At 38.1% G+C, this 21,696-nt stretch overlaps 1 protein-coding gene across 1 annotated transcript in view; it reads right to left on the reverse strand.

Moving 5' to 3' along the window:
* LOC311076601 (fibrillin-2-like) overlaps positions 1–21,696 on the reverse strand; it is a gene marked incomplete at both ends in the record, with an annotated part of 145,909 nt that overhangs the window by 24,006 nt on the left and 100,207 nt on the right. Inside the window, 16 exons of the mRNA XM_084104936.1 lie at positions 2,109–2,315; positions 4,479–4,604; positions 5,245–5,376; positions 5,533–5,655; positions 6,193–6,312; positions 7,388–7,513; positions 7,701–7,766; positions 7,860–8,012; positions 8,858–8,983; positions 10,727–10,846; positions 11,819–11,947; positions 12,143–12,259; positions 12,409–12,534; positions 12,792–12,917; positions 16,626–16,751; positions 16,846–16,914. Coding sequence (XP_083961062.1) covers positions 2,109–2,315; positions 4,479–4,604; positions 5,245–5,376; positions 5,533–5,655; positions 6,193–6,312; positions 7,388–7,513; positions 7,701–7,766; positions 7,860–8,012; positions 8,858–8,983; positions 10,727–10,846; positions 11,819–11,947; positions 12,143–12,259; positions 12,409–12,534; positions 12,792–12,917; positions 16,626–16,751; positions 16,846–16,914 — 1,992 coding nt within the window. The remainder of the gene's footprint in view (positions 1–2,108; positions 2,316–4,478; positions 4,605–5,244; positions 5,377–5,532; positions 5,656–6,192; positions 6,313–7,387; positions 7,514–7,700; positions 7,767–7,859; positions 8,013–8,857; positions 8,984–10,726; positions 10,847–11,818; positions 11,948–12,142; positions 12,260–12,408; positions 12,535–12,791; positions 12,918–16,625; positions 16,752–16,845; positions 16,915–21,696) is intronic.

The raw sequence follows: 21,696 nt of genomic DNA on the forward strand, positions 1-21,696 counted from the left end.
ATCTGTTAATAGGGATTTCTGACAAATGAAACATCCGTGTATACTGTATGTGTGTGTGGCACTACCTGCAAATTCCCTGTATGTTTCTCTGTTTCTGCTGTTGTCCCTAGCTAAAATCAATGACCTAATGACCTGCCCTGCCTCCATTTAAGGTGCTGTGTATTTCTTTGAATTTTCTGTTTTAGATGTTTAGAGACTTTAAGGGCCTAAGCGCATGGTCTAAAGCACATGTCGCAAGCGCACTCAGGGCGTGTCCGAATCCACTTTTCAGGAATCCAGGAAATGGATCTGCTCGTGCGTGAGGTTAAAGTGCGCAAGCAGACCAACTACGGGACAAGCCAGATTCCACCATATCTTTATGTACACAATATTAATCTTTTACATTGTAATCCTTTTATTTTTAACATTTGGCATGTTTGTGTGCTGCTGTGCGTCCCTGTGTGTGTAATAAGCATTGTGGACCCGCCTATAGGCTCATATTACTAACGCACTCTTTAAATAACAAAACAAATATTGCGCCATTGACTTTAGACCAGGTTTCAGTTGGTCAATGCCTCAGTCTGTTGCAGTTCCTCAAAATAGCAAAGCTCCAACAATACGCTTGAACACACACCTGGTTTTCAGGCCAGAGGCCCATGGGCGCACAGATGGGTGCAAATGCATTTGCTATTTAAACAACGTGGCGCAGGACGTGAAAATGAAAACTGCGTCAGGCTGTAACTAGCAAAAAACACTTGCCTGGCACTGCATTGAGCCGGGTGTATGATAAGGCTCTATACCCGGGCTATTCAACTGGCGGCCCGTGGGCCAAATGCGGCCCGCCAATCATCTCCATCCGGCCCGATGGCACCAACCTCCCTCCTCCTCTTTTCCTGGCGGTGCGGCTAATTTAGTTTGATACTTGCTCCGATTGACCTGAGAAACGTTTTACGTGCGAATATTTCAGCAGAATATGTGTCCCGACTCCCGAATTTATGTTGATTGAACCAGCGATACCAATCATTCGTGAATGAATCATTCTTTTGGTTCGATTCTTTCTAAATGTGCTCGCCGCCGCCGAGAGCGTCAAAGTGGCCGGTCTAAAACTATTCGGATTTATTCGGACCGCTCCGTCGCTGAATCATCTGAAGCGGTTTCTTGGTCAGTACAGTAACAACAAATAGTTGCGTTTACTCCCGGTCCCGGACACTATTATTAAACAGCGTTGCGGCAACCAGTGGGAAGCGTTTCAGTTCGACAGAAACCTCTCTGTTACAAACCACAAAACACTCGATGATTTAACTAGTATTAAATCGGATGAAACAGCCTCAACATTCCCAACAAGACTGAGGAAAGCAGGAGAAACAATGTAATTAGAAGACTTTAAATCCCGTAATCACCCTTACAAACATTTACCATGAATGTACTGTAGTACCTAATTTACCATGGTTGGGCAGAAATGTGCAATATTTATATTAAATACTATGTAGCCTAGTAATAAATAAATATAGTGATTTATATTGCATTAGATTTATTAGGTGGGTAGATGAATATATAATTAATGTTTGTTATGAAATTATGTCAGTTTCTTTGTAAAGGTGCATATAGTTTTTAACTTGTGTTTAGGCATTTTTTATACAGTGGGAGCGAGTAGCTTGTGGTTATCAAGTCTCACTGTCAGAATATTTTCATTTAAGCATAACAATTATAAATAAAATAATGATTATTTCTCACCAACAGCTACGAGTTTGTATAATTAATTTATTTGTTCCAAGGAAAATAGTTGTACACAGCTGTAAATTATCAAGTTTTTATTTATTATGGTTTTATATATCTGCATACTGTTGGGTACCACATTTCCAAGTAAATACCATACTTTTTTAGGGTTACTTTAACTTATTTATTGAAACTGTTATGTTTCAATAAATAAGCTAAACTCCCAAACCAACCCACCGGCCCACCTCAACTTTTCCATTTGATAATCTGGCCCTCGAATGAAGCTAATTGAATAGCCCTGCCCTATACCTTTAAAGACACCATTGATAAGGCATGTGATGCACCAACCAATCAGATTTGAGCTTTGTGTCGCTGCTGTTTTTGTGAAGCTGGTCAGGAGTGTGATTCCTCACCTGATCCGTCAGTGGCGTAGCCGTGGCCATACGGGCAAAGCTTCTTCAGGCTGGCAGTGTCCGGCAGAGGGCAGAGGTCACACTGCTCACCCCAGCCTCGGCCTCCACTACAGCAGCACTGAGACCGGCTCACAGGAGCATGCCTGCTGGAGGACATCTCACACATGCTGTGCAGGACCTCAGAGAAACACACGCCTGTCCTGTGATCTGAGGGACACACATCACAACACCAGTCAACTCACATCACAACACCAGTCAACTCACACCAGTCAACTCACATCACAACACCAGTCAACTCACACCAGTCAACTCACATCACAACACCAGTCAACTCACATCACAACACCAGTCAACTCACATCACAACACCAGTCAACTCACACCAGTCAACTCACATCACAACACCAGTCAACTCACATCACAACACCAGTCAACTCACATCACAACACCAGTCAACTCACATCACAACACCAGTCAACTCACACCAGTCAACTCACATCACAACACCAGTCAACTCACATCACAACACCAGTCAACTCACATCACAACACCAGTCAACTCACATCACAACACCAGTCAACTCACACCAGTCAACTCACATCAGTCAACTCACATCACAACACCAGTCAACTCACACCAGTCAACTCACATCACAACACCAGTCAACTCACATCACAACACCAGTCAACTCACACCAGTCAACTCACATCAGTCAACTCACATCACAACACCAGTCAACTCACACCAGTCAACTCACATCACAACATCAGTCAACTCACATCACAACACCAGTCAACTCACATCACAACACCAGTCAACTCACATCACAACACCAGTCAACTCACACCAGTCAACTCACATCACAACACCAGTCAACTCACAATCACAACACCAGTCAACTCACATCACAACACCAGTCAACTCACATCACAACACCAGTCAACTCACACCAGTCAACTCACATCACAACACCAGTCAACTCACATCACAACACCAGTCAACTCACACCAGTCAACTCACATCAGTCAACTCACATCACAACACCAGTCAACTCACACCAGTCAACTCACATCACAACATCAGTCAACTCACATCACAACACCAGTCAACTCACACCAGTCAACTCACATCACAACATCAGTCAACTCACACCAGTCAACTCACATCACAACATCAGTCAACTCACATCACAACAGAGACAGTATTACAAAGTAAACCTCTATCCGGTGGTGTAGTGCAAGGGTGTTCAACGTTTTTAAGGGCGATAGAGACATGGAGCAGGGACACCTGATACAAACTGTGTCAAACAGAGATATATTAAGCATGTAGGCTTTAATATGAACAGAAACCAACCATATTATGATATTTATTATGTTAAGACAGTACATTAGAACTGAACTTTAGATTAAAGTTTATTAAACCTCACATTTTAATTTTACTGTTGCAAAATTAAAATGTGAATAAACATTTAATAAACAATTGCAATTGACATAGTGATACTAGCACGGGACAAAAATATGGCATGTCAAAATAGATATGCACAAATGTAAAAGCAGACTAATAGAAAAATATTCGTATCATTATATTTTCAATTCCATTCCAATTATTTCAATAAGTAATGACTCAATAATCTCACTGTGTCTCACTGTACATTGCTGTTCTTGTAATGGTGGAGCTGCTGCTACACATTACATCTACACTTTACTGGAGAACCCGCACTCATTTCAGATACTCAGTGATATTTAATTAATTTGATACTTAATTATCCATCACACAGAAAAATTTAAATGTTATGTTTTAATCAACTTTTAGTTAAAGTTCAGGTAAATGTTTAATTGACCATCTGATTAATAAAATTAAAATGTATGACTCTGCAAATCCATTAAAATTATTTACAACAACTGTAAACAACTAATAAATTGTGATTTTTATCACAACTTGTTGTTTATTATGATGCATTAATCTTAATTTTAACAATGAAAAGTAATATACAGACCTTGTGCAACATGTGCAACAACAACAATGTGCATAGATCGGATCTACAGTCTTAACATAATATAACTTATTTTTGATTATAATATGGTTAGTTTCTATTAATATCGACGGCTATATGCTTATATATGATATTGCTGTCAGGACCACAATCATCAAATACGATTGATAATTAGCATACAGTTTGGATTGGCGGTATGGTTCTGTTCTGGGCGAGAACTCCCTGTGCGTCCGTGCAGCCTAGCATGGATAAGAGCAGCAATAACCCCCTTAGGGTAACAGAACAGAACCAACATGAATGTATTGCAGATATCAATAATTCAAGATTTTAAAGTACCCCTGCATAACTTTCCATAGAGATTCGAGAAAGAGGTTTTACCAAGACATTTTGTGGCTGTAGAGTCAGTTTTGAACCCAATGCCACATTCACACGTGTAGCTGCCGACAGTGTTCACACACCGGCCGTTCTCACACACCCCGGGCTGAATCAAGCATTCATTTTCATCTGTAAAGAAGAACAAGATAAAAAAGGTGAATGACAACGAATAAAATATATATATTTTTTGGTAACACTCAGCATTATTTTGATGCTCCACTTTGGACATTCTACCAACTATAAGTAAATTTGCAACTACATGTCTACTAACTCACATTAGAGTATTAGTAGAATGTAATAGAATGTTAGGGTTAGGTGTCATGGTTCGGGTTAGTAGAATAAGCTGATATGTAGTTGTTAGAATGTATAAAGTATACTATCGAAATAAAGTGTTTACCCATTCTTTTCCAGTCTAGTGTGATCAGTAGTCGGTGGCTTTATTGGTGTATACAGTGTGCAACAGGTATACTCTACAGGTGCCAACTCTGCCATCCCTACACCACACTAATCTACCCAACTATTCTCACTAATCAAGTCAAGTCACCTTTATTTCTATTGTGCTTTATACAATACAGACTGTTTCAAAGCAGCTTAACCATGATAAACAGGAAATAATGATCAATGATGTAAACAGAGTTCAGTTCTGCTGTAAAGAGCTCTAAAAAGACAATAGTGTCATTGTTCAGCTGAAGTCAGTTCAGTGTTGATTCAGTTCAATAATCTTCAAGAGTGTTTGTAAAAGTGAATAGTAATGCAGATCAGTTTTTACCTTGACACACCTCTTCATTCATCCTGCGGGTCATCCCGGCCGGACAAACACACATGAAGGTGCCGATTAAGTTGTTACACTCCATTCCTCTGGAGTCACAGTTATGAAGATCCTCTGCACACTCGTCTACATCTGAACACAGAGGAGCTCAACGTCATCACCAATGCTGGAATACTCTTACAATAACACATTCATACACACATATGCATTTACGTTAGCCTTGTACACTGCGATCGCTAAGGGTTGGAAAGTGTTACGACAAACTCATTGATTGATGATATGTCGTACCCTGACACATGCGTCCATCCTCCCGCAGGGTGTAACCATACGGACAGCTGCATTCATACGCCCCGAAAGTGTTAACACAGCGAAACGCACAGAGCAGAGGATTCTGGTCACATTCATTCACATCTGGACAATCAGTGATGACACACAATCAGTCAAAGATGCACATCCGTATGAACAGGATCATTTGAGGAAGGTTTCCTGTAGGCCTGATCATGTGCATGCATATACTGACTTCTAAGCAAATGTTTAACTATTCAATGATTCATTCATTTGCCACAAATAATTCCATGCATTTGAATTAACTTCATCTAGGGGTTATTCACAGCAAATATTGATTTTGATATTTACAGTAGTCGACATTTGAAGTGGATCAAAACCTTTCATCAAAGTTATACATACATTTTGAACAATACCCGTTCTTGTCTTAGGACAACTTTGCTTAACTTTTTTGATCCACTTCAAATGTTGACTACTGTAATTTGATTAATTAATTAGAATAATATGTAACTAATTTGGTTAAAATCAATTGGTAGCATTGTCAAATATAGACAAAAGAGAACATTATGAAAGATAATATCATACACGTCTATTACACAGCAGTTCTTTGAGTGCACTGAAAGCTGGTTTAATGAAGATGTTCAGGTGTTTTGGTCAGCTGACCTTCACAGCTCATCATTGGTCCGGGCTCAAACCCCTCCTCACACACACACTCAAAAGCTCCAATCACATTTGAGCATGAGCCGTTTCCACACGGGTTTCCCACTGAACACTCGTCAATATCTGCACACACACAGAGAACAGAAAGCTGTTGGCTGGACATGTTGACAAATTTGATCATAGATTATTTCCCAGTTGAAATATAGATTTAATGGTTCAGAAAAATCTGTTCATCCAATCCATGTGTATTCACCTGACTTTGGATTGTGGGGGAAACCTGTTATCAGCTCCACAGTGGAGAATGAAACCATAAACGCACCAGCTGACCTTGAATGGAACGGTTAAGCGACGAGAACGGTTTGGCCAAAAGTGGTTTTAGATTGTAATTGGTGGAGACAACAAAGCTGAGATGCCTTAAGAACATCTGAACATCCCAGTCACAGCTTCCACTTTACACAGTTCATAACCAATGAACTCAGTCACGGGTGCTCTTTTTGGCTCTTAGTCAAACTCTTACTACAATTATTTCACTATATTCTTGCTCTGGGTGGCAGACTGCCAACTAATCTATTTTTGATAACATATGTCAAAACATCACATATATATATATTTTTTTTTTTTTTACACAAAGGGATTACTTAGTGTGTTTTTCTTAGTGTTGTTTTAAAAAAAGAAACATTTATCAAGAGAACATGTTGAATGTAAACTAAAAAGAACAGCTTAATACCCCGCAAGTTCAGCTGAAGTGAGAAATACAGAGTAAATCACAGAGGCCTAAAATCATGGTTTCATTCATTTCATTGTGTAGGCTATTATACAAACATACCTTAATTTAATACCTTAAGTACAAGTACATAAAACAAGCTGCTGAGCCCCATGAAGGGTCGGCAAACTCTCAGTAAATTGCGGAACCTGAAGTCATTGATTTTCAAAGAGATTTTCTGGTGAGCAGAGCACAACTTTATGCCGATAATGAGCAGTGACTTCCAGGAACGCAGGCAGCGATCAGTCAGTAAGAGACACTGAAGCGGAGCAGAAACCAACACAACAGAGACTGTGACCTCAGGCGGCATGATCACTGTTACGGTCAACAGGCTTGAGACATATCTACATACATTTTTAAATAATGACATAAAAGAAGACATTTTGCAAAATGTCTCATTATTTATTTGTCCATATAATTTCGTCGTTCTCTCACCATCACAACGTGTCCCTGTGTGGTGGAGTGTGTATCCCGCGGGACACTCGCAGCGGAAGGAGCCGTCTGTGTTGATGCAGCGGCCGTTCACACAGATCTCAGGATTCTCCACACACTCGTTCAAGTCTGAGACACACAGCGATATGGCGGGTCAATCTGTACAGCTGGGTTTAATGTTTTTAGTGATTCCTTTGCAACAGACAATCAGTGTGTCTTAATGCATTAAAGTAAGATATTACATTATTTTAATATTAATATACAACCCATTGCTATACCAGTCTACAAGAATCAAAAGACGTATAGTCCACAGTACCTTCACGTGTGTCCCCAACACCAGGAACGATCCCATGGCCGAACGGACACAGATCCTGAAATGCAGCTGTGAACACACACACATGAAACATGACACTGTGAGAACGCAGTGGTAATGATGATGATGATGGTGGTGATGAAGGAGAGGAGAGCGCGGTACCGTGCTGCTGTTTAGGGCACAGCTCGCAGGGGTCGCCCCAGCCCTCTCTGGCCAGGAGGCTACAGCAGCACTTGGCTTTGCTGGTGTTGAACGCCTGCGGGACAGAGCACTTGCCATTCTCAAAGCGTGTGAAACAGAAGCTCTCTCTAGTGTCTGACACAACAAACAGCAGGCATACCCATGAGCGTTATGTAAGGAATCACAATGTTTTACTTCATGTTTTTGTCCTTAAAACTACTTCTTACACACCTTGTTTAGAAACAATTACAGTTTAGAACTACTAACAGAAGCTACTGTATGCAGTTATTGGAGAGAAAGCATGAGTCAGCAAACATGTTAGTTTAACTACTTCAAAAAGTACCACTTCTGAAAAATGTATTTTAAGTTTTCAGGACTAAAAAATATTGAATTCAGTTGCGAAACGGTTAAAATTCTGCATGTGCAAGTGAGCGCATGTGTTAGTTTCTGCATATGGCCCTTAGCAATACAGCAATGGTTTGTCTAACCATCATATTTCAATTTTCTTGTTTTGACAATGCTTTATTTTGTATAATTAAACTGCACATTTCCACTAATTGTAATGTTTGAGATTGAAAATGGCAAATCAAATGCATGGGGATGTTGGTTGGAGGTGTTATGAGATGGAAGTTATCTGGAACTGTAAAGCAGTCGAGACATGGAACTAAATTAATTAATTAATAAACAGCTCTGAACCTTTGTCTGTCAGCCAATCAGAATCAAGCATTCCAGAGCATTGCAGTTCCTTTCACAAGGAGAAAAATCATACTATTTTAAGACATCCTCAAATGACCACATGCAGCAGAACGCTATTTGTAAACATTTTTGTAAAACTTTCTCTAGCTTAACAACTACAGTCTACTAACAGTCTACTATGGCCTACCAATACTCTAATAAGTGTTGGTTGACGTGTAGTTGCAAAGATACTTATAGACAAACAAAGTCAGATTAGTCAGATAAACAGGGTTATGATGAATTACCGTAACATCTGCGTCTATCTTCTGACAGCACAAATCCAGGTTTACACACGCACTCAAAGCTGCCCAGACTGTTGAAACAGGAGCCGTACGCACAGATGCCGGGCTCCTCCGAACACTCGTTCACATCTGATACACACACACACACACAGTACTGTACTTACTATCTACTGGCAAAGTAATGGTTTAAATGTTTCAATAAGCTTCATGTTGTTCCAAACCCGTATGACTCTCTCCCTCTTACATGAAACTCTTAAGAGGAAATTGTGAATATGCTTTAAAACGGACACAAAAGCACCATAAAAGTGTCATACATATGACTCTGAGTTAGTTGAAGAACCAGATCATGGACTCACATTGTGGATCAACAGAATAAAGATCTGAGAATAATTTGTTCATGAATACTACTAACTCACATGAACATGCCAAGGAAAGCTGGGGAGGATGTGAAGATTTTCAGAGAAATGTAGCCTGTTCTCAAAAAGAGAAATACTTATATATATATATAAGTATACAGCGGGGGAAATAAGTATTGAACACGTCATCATTTTTATTGTCTTTCCACTTCCGTATTATGGCCCCAAAAGTGCTCACTGGACCATTCAGAAGCTTAGAATGGCGCCTATAACCAATGCCATCATTATGTTTTGCAACAATTAGGTTGCGAAGGTCTTGAGACAGCTCTTTGCTTTTACCCATCATGAGATGTGTCTTGTGTGACACCTTGGCAATGAGACCTTTTTGTAGGCCATCATTTGGGACTGAACCAGCTGTTATTCATTTCCACTGACAGGGGGCTGGATTGCTTTTTAATTACTGTAAGTTTTCAGCAGTTGTCTTGGCTTTCCATGCCTTTTTGTGCCTCCCTTTCTTCATGTGTTCAATACTTTTTCCCTGTGTCATTTCACATTATTACACATAACTTAATTTCTGAACTTATTTTTGTTTGTTTCTTTGTATGTATGGCTTACTTGGGTTGTTACCAACATCTGGTGAAAATTTCATGTCAATAGCACCTTTGGAAATATATTTACTGAGAAAAATGATGACGTGTTCAATACTTATTTCCCCCGCTGTATATAGGGACCAATTTTTACAAAAAAAATGTAGGGTGTTTTTTTCCCTCCAACTCCACAAAACAAAGAAAGTCATACAAAATCATAACGACATGAGAGTAAGGTATCCAATGATATCAAGACTAATTAAAATGGTCATGTATAGTAGAATAAAACAAAATTGCATACATTAAACAACAAAACCCTGTGCAATATCACTTAAATATCATTAGCCATAGTATAAACTTAATTCAATAAAAAATAAGTCAACCTTTCATTACTGAGATTCACATCTTGTATGTTTTCAGTGCCTCAATATGTACGTTCAGACTCAATCCTCCTCTGCATGGAGGGCACCAGTGTTTCTGGAGATGTCCTGCTATTCCTCAGCAGCGCTTCACTGGAGGTTGTGTTGCTATAATAAACAATCTAAAGGTGTTCTATTGGACACAAGTCACACGTCATACTCATGAGGGATTTAGATGTGCACTTTTTAGGGGCATCATCTCCGACTCTGATTAGTGATACTTTGGCTCATTTTTCCCCCTGATTACTGCAGCAACTACCAGTATGTTTCCACTCATTTTCAGTTGGTCACTGATCTTCCTGTAGTTGAGAAGTCTCACAATCAGATTTCTTCTCTGTCTCACAATCTCTGTCTGTCTCAGAATTCGGACAATAAGTATAAGACTGAGAAAGTTCTGGTGTTCACGGGTCATTTTACTAACATGTTCATGCATTGGAGAAGTGATACAATTTTGAATCATTTGACATTTCAGTGATACTGCACAGGTGTGTAACCTCTTCGAGCTCTTACCTACACAGTGCTCACTTTGGACGATATACCCATCAGGACAGACACATCTGAAAGAGCCATCCAGATTCAGACAGGTTCCAGGAGCACATATCCCAGGAATCATTACACACTCGTTAGAATCTGCATTTATCGAAACACAAGACAGACACTTATGATATTGTCATAGGACTCCCGTCGGTCTACAAATCCTAGAACATAATAATAGTGTCCAATTACACTGAATATCTATATTGTTATTAATTTGTCAGTATCGTTGTTTATTTCACATGAAAAGAATGGTAGATAACAGAACTATATGTATAGATAACACTATGAATTATGAGAACTACTCATTTGTAATCGGCTCAGGATAAAAGTGTGGATACTTCAGTCTGAGCACAGGCACTGCTGGCCAGCAACTGATTATATGTCATCTGGATTACATAATCAGCTTCCAAAAAATAAGTACTTGTAATTTTTTTTGGATTACATAATTACATTATTCACACAATGGAAGTAAATTACTTTTTTGTAAAAAAAAAAAACACCTTTGACTTACAATATTTACTTGAAGCACCCCTGAGATTTGAAGTTAATATTTCAATAATTAGGATCTCTGATGTCGGTTAATGGTCATGTGGGCAAACAAGCTGACATGTAGGCAAACAAATGAATTTTTAAAATCTTTTTTAGTAATCTTTTTTATTTTTAATTAATTAATTAAAATTGTAATTTGACATTTTTAAGGTTTAATTAATTATTAGTTTTTTATCAAACAACCCCCTGCAGATCCTTCACCCCAGACTGGGAAACCCTTATATAATGTACTGTTTAGTGCACTTCATGTAGTTGATAAAGAACAGAATATATTTTCTGTTCTTTTGTATTTTTATATCAATATGGTACAATATGTTCCTATTGAAATCAATGTGATGAACAAGGTCAAAAGTAATCTAACCTAAAATGTGTAATCTAATATATAAATTTAAAACTACAATTTTCTTCATGTAAATTTGTAATCAGTAATAAACTACAGTTTGTAAAAATTCTACCAATCACTGCACATAATACATGGCAGACCTCACAGTGAATAATAAGTAAAACTGAACTCACCTATACAGGTCTTGCCGTCGAGGCTGAGTTCATAACCCTCTCCACAGAGGCACAGGAAGGACCCGACGCTATTAACACACCGGCCGTTCCTGCAGAGCTGAGAGTGAAAAACTGCACACTCGTCAATATCTACAGAACACAAGAGCTTTCATCAGCATCTTTCACTACTAGCTGATCAGATTTCAAAAACCTGCAATGAAAATAGCTTCAGATAGTTCCTAAATTGAAAAAAATAAATTACTTAAGGAATGGAGGGTAGGTATAAAAGGTCAAATGTGCTATACAGATCAACAGTAAACATGTTTAAGGGAGCAACATCATTACCTGTACAGTAGTTATTACTGGCGAGCTCAAATCCTGGATGACAGAGACAGTTGAAAGAGCCAATAGAGTTTTTACATGTGCCGTTCCCACACGGCTGACGTGAACACTCATTGATATCTGCGGGAGATAAAACACTGGCTGTAAACACCTTTACTGTAAACTGCTCTGGAGAAATACAGCAGCCCTGATTCAAAGATGACAGCCTCATCCAGGGGTCTTCTGAACACGGGTCCTCATGGAGTAGACATGATATGAAGAGGTCTTACCCACACACATCCTGCGGTTCAGCGTGGCTGTGAAGCCGGTGTGGCACACACACTCGTATCCTCCTGCAGTGTCCACACAGTCACCATGACGACACACGCTGGGCGTCTCCACACACTCGTTACGGTCTTTACGGAGGAGCAGAGATGACAGACTCAAATAACTGGGTTTCGTTACAAACACCCACAATTCTTTTAAGATAACTTGCATGATTAGCAGTGATTGGAAACATTTGGAAATGATGAGTGGGAGCTGTCACTCACAGACATGAAGACTGTTCTCAGTGACTTCCAGATAATATTTTCCAATTTGTGTTTTAATAAGGTGAACTAATTTCCTACAAACTCATGAAGGCAGTGGTAATGTGTGTTTGGCGTCCTCTCACCAGCGCAGGCCCCGTCGGGTGTGAGTCTGTACCCATCAGCACACTCACACTGATAGCCACCCGGGCGGTTGACGCAGTCTGCATTCCTCTGACACACACGCTCTCCACTGCTGCACTCGTCAACGTCTGAACACAAACACACACACATCACAGAGGCTCGCTTCCACTATCCATGCACATGAACAGGGTTAAAAGCGTTACTGTAAATGTTTCATCTTTCAACAAAATTGCTGCATTTTTATTCAATTAATAATTGTGTGGGACAAACAAGAGCATCACTGGCACATCTGTTTTGGAAATGTCCAAATATACATACATATTGGTTTGCAATTTTTTAAAACATTATCAGACATTTTGGGAAGACCTTTGGACCCTGATCCAGTCCTGGCTCTCTTTGGAGTTAAGGATGTTAGCATAACAATATCAAAGAGTCAACATTCTGGGATTGTATTTGTTACACTTCTTGCACGGAGACTGATCCTTCTTAACTGGAAAGAGAGAAAAAAACACACCAACTCAAATCTGCAGTCGGAAAGAATTAGATTTGCAATGAAGGATAACGTTTATAAGTTCTACGATTTAGTCAATCAGAAACAAAGGTACTTTAGGTGCAAAGGTACTTGTGATACCCTGTTTGTTTGTTTGTTTGTTTTTTTGTTTTTGTTTCTTTAATTCTCCCTTTCTTTGGTTAATTTTTTGGGAGAAAATGGGGTGGGGGAGGTATTAAATAATGTAATATAAAATGAGAAGACATCTTCAAATTCTCTTCAAAAAGCAATAAAAAAAAAATGTAAATAATTGTGTGACCTCTGTTGGTGACATTAAGTATTTAGTGGGTCATTTGCCTTTTACCTGTGAGAAATGTTCTCCAGTAAAATTAGGCTTTCTAGTAAAATAATACATGTTAATCTCACAATTAATGTTAATTTGAAATTTAGTGATGTTGTGTAACAATGTATTAAGTGATTGTGATTGCTTGACCTTTTTATTTCTATAATCTTGTTCTTTTAGATATATGTGTATTATGTATGAATGCCCACTGTGTCGCCAGAAGAAATATCTTTCATCTCGTGTTACAGAAATAAACACAACACATGAAAGGCAGTTCCTCGTGTGTCCCCGGTGATTTGAGTGCCGTCAGATAAGGAGTTTTGCACATACACACAGATTTGTGCCTGAAATCTGCACACGAACATTTTTACGAACAAATAATGATTCTTCAATAACTTTATGAAATCAGAAATCATATACTCCGGGTGGCTTTATGAATGCGTTTAGACTGGTTTTGAGAATGGCGGTCAGTCTAGAATACTCAAATTCATTAACATTAGAACAAGGTTATGAACAAATTCATGTGTTCATGTGAGCATGTGTTGAATTGTTAGATTTTTTTGTGAAAGAAATGATCATCTTCATGCATTTAAATACAAATAATCCACACAATTATTAGTGAATGAGACCCACTATGAGTATTGTAATATTTGTCAGTCAAAAATTTACTATTAAAGATAAAGTAAAGTAAAATAATGGCAAATGTTTTTTCGAAAGAAAAAAAATCAGCAGCAATATGATGTTTTTGATCGATTTGATGTTACTGAACTCTGAAACCAGAAAGAATAACTTTTTTGGTTTGAATGATCTGAATCACATCAACTGGCTTGACTGCATGTCAACTGGCTTACGTTAAACATTGTTGCTATATTACCAAACATTTCACTGTACCAGTCTTTTTATGGATCCTAAAATTCTGCATTACAGGACAAAGAGCTGCCCTGTGTCCAAACCATAGACTGTAAAAAATATGGACAAAGCGTCTGTGACGTCACCCATAGACTTTCTGAAGAACGGGTTTGAAGCCGTTTATGGGGGGTATGGGCGGCGCCATCTTGGAAAATCTTGGGAAATCCTAACCCCGCCCACCTTCTGACGCAGCGCGCGTCACTCAGCTCGCTCTGCTACTCCGGTTATCTCTGTGTATATTTTAGGCAACGAAATATGTTATAAAACACCACACTAACTCTTTTCGTTTTCATTTAAAGAAATCTTAAACATTATAGCCACACAAATGTGGTTCAGGCAACGCGTATTGATTATATTCACTGCACATAACGTTTGCCTATTTATAACAAAACGAAATATAAAACACAAACTTGCCTCTTTTCGTTTTAAATATAATATAAAAAATTCAACATTTTAATATGGTCCAGGCAATATGTGCATTTGTACTAAACAACAGATTTTGCAGTAAACAACTTTAAAGATCATCTTCATTGTATTAAAATTTTAAATGACAAAACTCAACCCAGTCTCTTTTTGTTAAATTTCCCTTTTATCAATATTAGCCATTATAAAAGTATATGTAAAAGGTACAAGAAGCTATACAAATAAAGCAAACAATTCAGTCAAACATACAAAGTCAGCGCTCTAGTCTAACCATACAACGGTAAAGTTAAATAGCTTATAAAGTTATGAAACTTCCCCTCAGACAAAACGATTGCCCAGGGAACAAATTATATTCACAAGACCAAAAATCGCCCATTAGATATAGACAAGATGAATTATATCTCATGTTTAAACACTACAGAGACGCCAGAGTCCGCGGCAAACCTCAGAACGACTAGCCGAGGAAAGGCTGCTCCAGGCGGGGTGAACGCCGAGCGCCCGGTCATCGCTGGATCTCACAACTGGATAAAATTTTCATAAATATTTAAATAAACCACAGATTTGAGCTTTAAACAACTACATTCTCGCCTGAAAAACTCTTAAAACTACCTTTCATGATACAGAAACAGTAGTATTATATTTCAACTGTGTTAAAAAAATGGCACTTCTTATGTTGTCATTCTCCTTGGCGCAGCCTAAGCTGTCAATCAAAGTTAACCACGCCCTTATTTGTCATACATTTTATATCTAAATACGATATAAACTAACGAGTCAGAAAAAAATTCACCCCCCTCACAGTTGTCAGGCACTCGGAAGCTATCGAAAAATACAATAAAAGTCCATGGGACCAACCTGTAAAAGCATGAATTTATGCTGTGAAAAACTGACATTTTAACATGGGGTCTGTGGACATTTGCTCCCTTTTGGGACCTCGCCCTAGCGGATTTTCGATGTATTGCAGTTTTTCACACTTCCGGGTAGGCTTCATTTTTCAGATCAGAATGTTGCCGCTTGGTCCAAACCCATGGGGTTCGTCAAATAAAGGCTGTTCAGAACAGCAGTCCCACTACGCCATGATCTTTGATTTCCTAATATTTCCTCATTTAGCAATAGGCTTATTATTCGTGAAAATAGTAAGCAGTAAACTGGCGAATTCCAATTGTCTCATTACTCTCTGCATTTTACAAATATTTGGGATGCGACAGATACAATATAATTCGTGATATACGTGAATTTATGTATGGAAATGACTTGAGGGACGATTTTTTAAGTGATACAACAAAACTTATGCAACAATGCGTTTTTTTTTAGGGATGACATCATTAATTTTATCTGTAAAAGGCCGATTGGATGGAAACTAGCTGGAGACAGCAAATTTCGCAATCTTTTTTTAACACATATTCACTTTGTCGATAACAAAACAAAACAAAAATGGAAACTTGGCTAGTGTAACAATATTATTTTTAAACAAAACGGGTTGAAAGCGGTGAACTTAGACTTGAAGTTGCCACACTAAATAAGCCCAGTAGTTATAAAGATTTAAGGGAGCCACTCACACAAAGCATTTTTGTGTTTAAAATGTGAGACGCAGGGTAGTAAAAAAGAAAAGAAAAGAGCAACAGAAACTTGTTCTGTGTGAACGGCCCCTTACAGAGAGACAAGTGATCAGACCTTCACAGACGAGCAGCAGGTCATTGTAAATGAAGCCTGTGGGACACTCGCAGTGGAAACTGCCCATGTGGTTCATACACACACCATGAGCACAGACACCTGAGATTTCACGACATTCATCAATATCTGAAAAGAGTAGAACAAAAACATTACACATGATGTTAAAAGGTATCTCTGCCATTTCTACTGAAATTCCACTAACTGCAAAATTGGCCTTTACCTTTTGGTTTTCCTGTTTCAAAGTCAATCCTGAATCCGGTCACACTGCCACAAAGACTTCTATAGTCCCCTGAAAGAACAGAGGGTGTAATCCAGCAGAGTTTTACATGTCAACCCCTCATATTACTGATCGATTGCTTGATTGAAAAATCTAAATGCTGCTTGGTAAAAATGCAATGGCTGTTTTTAACTGGTTTTATTGTTGTCATCTTCTTTGCTGATAGTTCATTAATGCAGTGATGACAGGTGCACAAATTCCATATTTTGCTTTTTCAGTAAATTATGAAAAGATAAGTGTGAATGAAAAAAAAGTACCATCTACATCTGAGCCTACGTCACCTTTCTAGGAAAAAAATCAACATGGGTTAATGTGTACAGTAGCTGCGTGTTTTCCTGGTGTTCGTTTTCAAAAGTCAAGCTACTGAGGATGCCATGTGAACACTATTGTGTTTCATTTGAAGAAGCATTTCAACTTCTGCGACTTTAAAAGATAATGTTCACATTGCCTATGACTTACTGCTGTGTCGAAAAACTTTTTTAAGAATCAAATCATCTTTGAGATCATCCATGACAACTGTGCGTTTAAATAAACTTCCCCTGCTATCTTTCAAACAGGAATTGTTGGATTCTCTGCTGACATTTTTAATAATCGCCAGGGTGGGAATTATACCGCGGCCACGCGGCCATGGCCGCCGTTGCCCTACACTTTGGCCTTCATGCCCCGTGAAAAAAAAATCATCGTACGGCCACAGTGGCCTGTGTGCCCTGGTCCTGTCCAAGTTCCATGTATAAAGCGCCAGTGCGGCATAGTGGGCTTGCTTTGAATTACAGCGAGCGGGGATCTGATTGTTTCACACGGACCGTTGTTCAGTGTTCAGGAAGCACACTATAGCGCGTGATCCATAGACGGCAGAGAATGTCTAAAGTTTGGGATCGCTTCCTTTCAGCGTCGCTGAAACAAGGTAACGATTCTGTCCCTCGCATTTTTTTTTAACCCAGCGCCAATATTTCCGCCCGTGCCGAAACCTACACATTGATGTTCGCTGATTTTAATCCCATACTGTATTTGTAGCGATGTCGTGATGCGGGTTGACTGGATATGATGTTTAGCTTTGATGTTTTTAAGTAGTAAACGAACGTATTCACGTTCAATTGCAAGAGAGTATAGCCTAAAAAAAGAACCCCTTCACACACACACACACACGCGCGCGCGCACACACGCACCCTCGTCTCTCTCACGCGCCAGTCAGACCAATTGCGGCAATGCATCACATAGCCTATGCTTAAACTTTTATGTCACGCAACAGTAATTTCAGCATGCATTCACTGTATACACCGGGACGTGATGGAGGAACAAATATTGTATTGCAGTCTTTGAGAGACCTTGTTTGTAAAAAAACAACAAAAAATGAAACTCCCCAGCCTGCTTATCCAAATCCACTCGTACTTTTGGGGAAGACATAATCGGCTACCAAAGTAATTGAGCATAGAACATTTTCAATTAACAAAAAAATATAATACTACAAAACGTGCTAATATACTTCAACTAGCCTAAGTGAAAAACAAAATGCTGTTCTTTTTCTGTTTAACAAAATGCATATTTGCAATAAAACATTCCCCTTTTCAAAGCTACACTTTTTTTTTATTTATATATATATATATATATAAATTGTATACATTGTGAACCTGTTTGGCTTGATATTTTATATTCATTTCATTTATTTTTGTTCTCCGGTGGGTAATTTGAAGAAGGTGCAATCCTTTTTTTGTAATGTTGTATTAAGAAGTCAAAACTAAGGCCAAATGGCCTTTACTATTTAAGTTTGTATTCATAGTTTTAGATGTTATACATGTTTTACAGTATAAAGTTGACTTAACTGTATTGTTATATAATTGTTGGCACTGGCACTAAATGGGTAAAAATTACAATAAATAGGCTTAGTTTTGGAACCAAATGTTGGAGTTGGAATAAATAGCCTACCTCTGTTTTTGTTTATTTTTTTATTTTTTTTATTTTGAGAAATAAAAGCTAAATGCTTGATCATTTTACAGCCACATCATTTTCGTTATGCATTATTTGTTTTGGTTGTTTAAAAACACACACTTTTTTTTTTTATCCGATTATTTTATACCTTCTGGATGAAATGGTTCTCTCTCTCACACTCACATTCTCACATGATATATGAATGAATATTTTGAATGCTTTTATTGGCATTTATGTTGTTTCTATTGTTGTGTGAGGGTGTATACCTTCTGAATGTAATGGCGCTCTCTCTCTCTCTCTCTCATTAAAAAATGTTTTTTTTTAATTAAAAAAGTCATAATCCATGTCTAATTCCAAATTAGGATGTTATGGTATCAATCTGAATGGGAAAACCATCGAATTGTAGTCAATGGCCTTTGTGCCCTGTCATATGGCCTTGGTGCCCCTAAAAAAAAAGAAAAGGTGGAGGCCAAATGGCCTTGCCCCTAAAATTACATAATTCCCACCCTGATAATCGCCCTCGAAGACTCTGCTTTGTCATATAAAAGGTAAGCCGATGGTTTGAATTCTAGCCGCTGAGCTATACTGTATGCTGTAGTTTAGATGTATAACTTTATTAATGGCTGGAATTTTTTTTGTGGCCACTTAAACAAAAATACACCCTGGTACAACATGTGTTTGGGCTTAGCTATAGTCTGGGAACACAACTGTCCAGAACTGATTTGAATCTGACAAAAGGTCTGCATTATGCATTTAACTCTAATCCCCTGAATTAAGGAACATGACTACCTGAATAGAGAGTTATAACTCTATATTATTAGTTATTCATAACTGAGAGCCTGAATAGAATCACAGCAATTTATTAGCAAATGACACTTTAATACAATTTTCTGGGCTCTAGCCTTGCACATCGAAAGGCAGGAGATATATATATATATATATATATATATATTAGGGTTGCGCGATATGCTCCATTTTCATATCGTCCTATCGTCAGCCTGTGAGATCGGCGATACACGATATTATCGTGAGGGGGCGGGGCTTACTTATTTGATTACTAACTTGCTTATTTACTCATCAATTTGCTTGTTTTATTACTTCGTTTTAAATGAGAATCTTTTTTCTATTTTGCTAGCAAAGGTGGAGTGTTTATTAATAGGCTAAATCAGGTTATTTCCTGGTATAGTGAGGTAAAAAAAAGATCCTAATCATTCTTGTATCTGACTCGGAGTATTTCAACATGTCAGCGGGAAATTTACGGACACACATTATCCTCTCATGCCGTTACAGATCTGTAGCATTTTGACTGTTTGACGAGATGTGAACACGTTTTAATTTCTTGATTCAAGAAAGAGTCGGAGTCTGCGATATATGTCCTCCTACCAGTGCTCTCTCTGTCTGGATGCACTTCACATGCGCACCGCACTTCAATAACGCAGGTGTTTTAAATGCCAGGAGAAATTAGAGGCAAAAATCTAAAAGTCGATCGGTTATACGCCGACTTAAACTTATGACTTGACTCTGATAAACGAAAACGGGTTAATCCGTTTACATGACCACATGCATTGTCAGTTTATTCAGCATAATCGAGTTAATAACGTGCATGTAAACGCGCTCAATCCCTGAAAACGAAAGCAGAAACGGACTGAGCTTTCGCTGCATTAACAGCACGTTCTCTCAGAGTCGACGGTGGATAACGGTAGGCTACAGCAACTATCTTAATTTACTGGCTGAATATTTCTCTTGTGGACTTACATTATTGACAGCGAAAAAATTAGAAGAATATTTCTTGTTAAACAAGTTTGAAGTTGCTTGTGATTTTCACAGATGGCAGAGTTTCACAGATGCTTCGTGAACTAAAGACTTTTATTAGGCCTAGGCGGCCTATATCATTTTATTGATATTATTATTATAATTAATATTTTGTAATTGTATTGTTTTTAGTGTTATTCGTGTCATTAAATATTTTGTTAATGTGCAATGGAAACAAAATATAGGCTACTGACGAACAACGATGCCGCGTCTTCATCTAGGCTCTGTATAAAAATTATGCGTCTGTTAAAGCACTCTTGACAATTTGTGAATGGATCACCTTGCAATGAAATTTCGTTGTGGGATGTAGTTTTTGTTTTGTCTGTTTTAAAAACATTTTCTTTGAGGAGTCCTCATACGCGCGTGATATGGCGCAAGTGTGGTTATGTGGTGATGTCGTTATGAATTTAGGCAAGGCAAATATAATTGTAGTTCCTAATTAATTTAATAACTATACTGGCTTCATAATAATAATAATGATTTAATACATTAATGGAAAAACGAGCCAATTATCGTATTGATATCGTCAAAGGCATCTGCCATCGGCGATATCTCTGTCTATCGTCGATACACGATACTATCGTCTATCGGCACAACCCTAATATATATATATATATATATATATATATATATATATACATATATATATATATACATATATATATATATATATATATACATATATATATATATATATATATATACATATATATATATATCCTGCCTTTCGAGGTGCAAGACTAGAGCCCAGAAATTTGTATATATATATATATATTTTCAATCAATAGCGGCATTCAACAATAAATTGGTCAAAGGTCTTGAGAGGTCATCATTCCTGCAAAAAGTTATCATAGCGTCCACTGCTGACTGATGAGAAACTCTGTATGGACATTCAGGAATGTCAAGAAATTCAGATTCATTCAAGAGATTCATAAATAATAATAATACTTTTTGAAGGTTTGTGTTGTGTGTCTCTAAAACAATATACAAGTCGTTTTTGGCTAGCATAGTTGGGTACATTTAATATTCAACAATATTATTGATCTGCCTGCATTG

This window comes from Abramis brama (genome assembly GCF_963993115.1).
Source record: "Abramis brama genome assembly, chromosome: 25".
Taxonomy (NCBI): Eukaryota; Metazoa; Chordata; class Actinopteri; order Cypriniformes; family Leuciscidae; genus Abramis; species Abramis brama.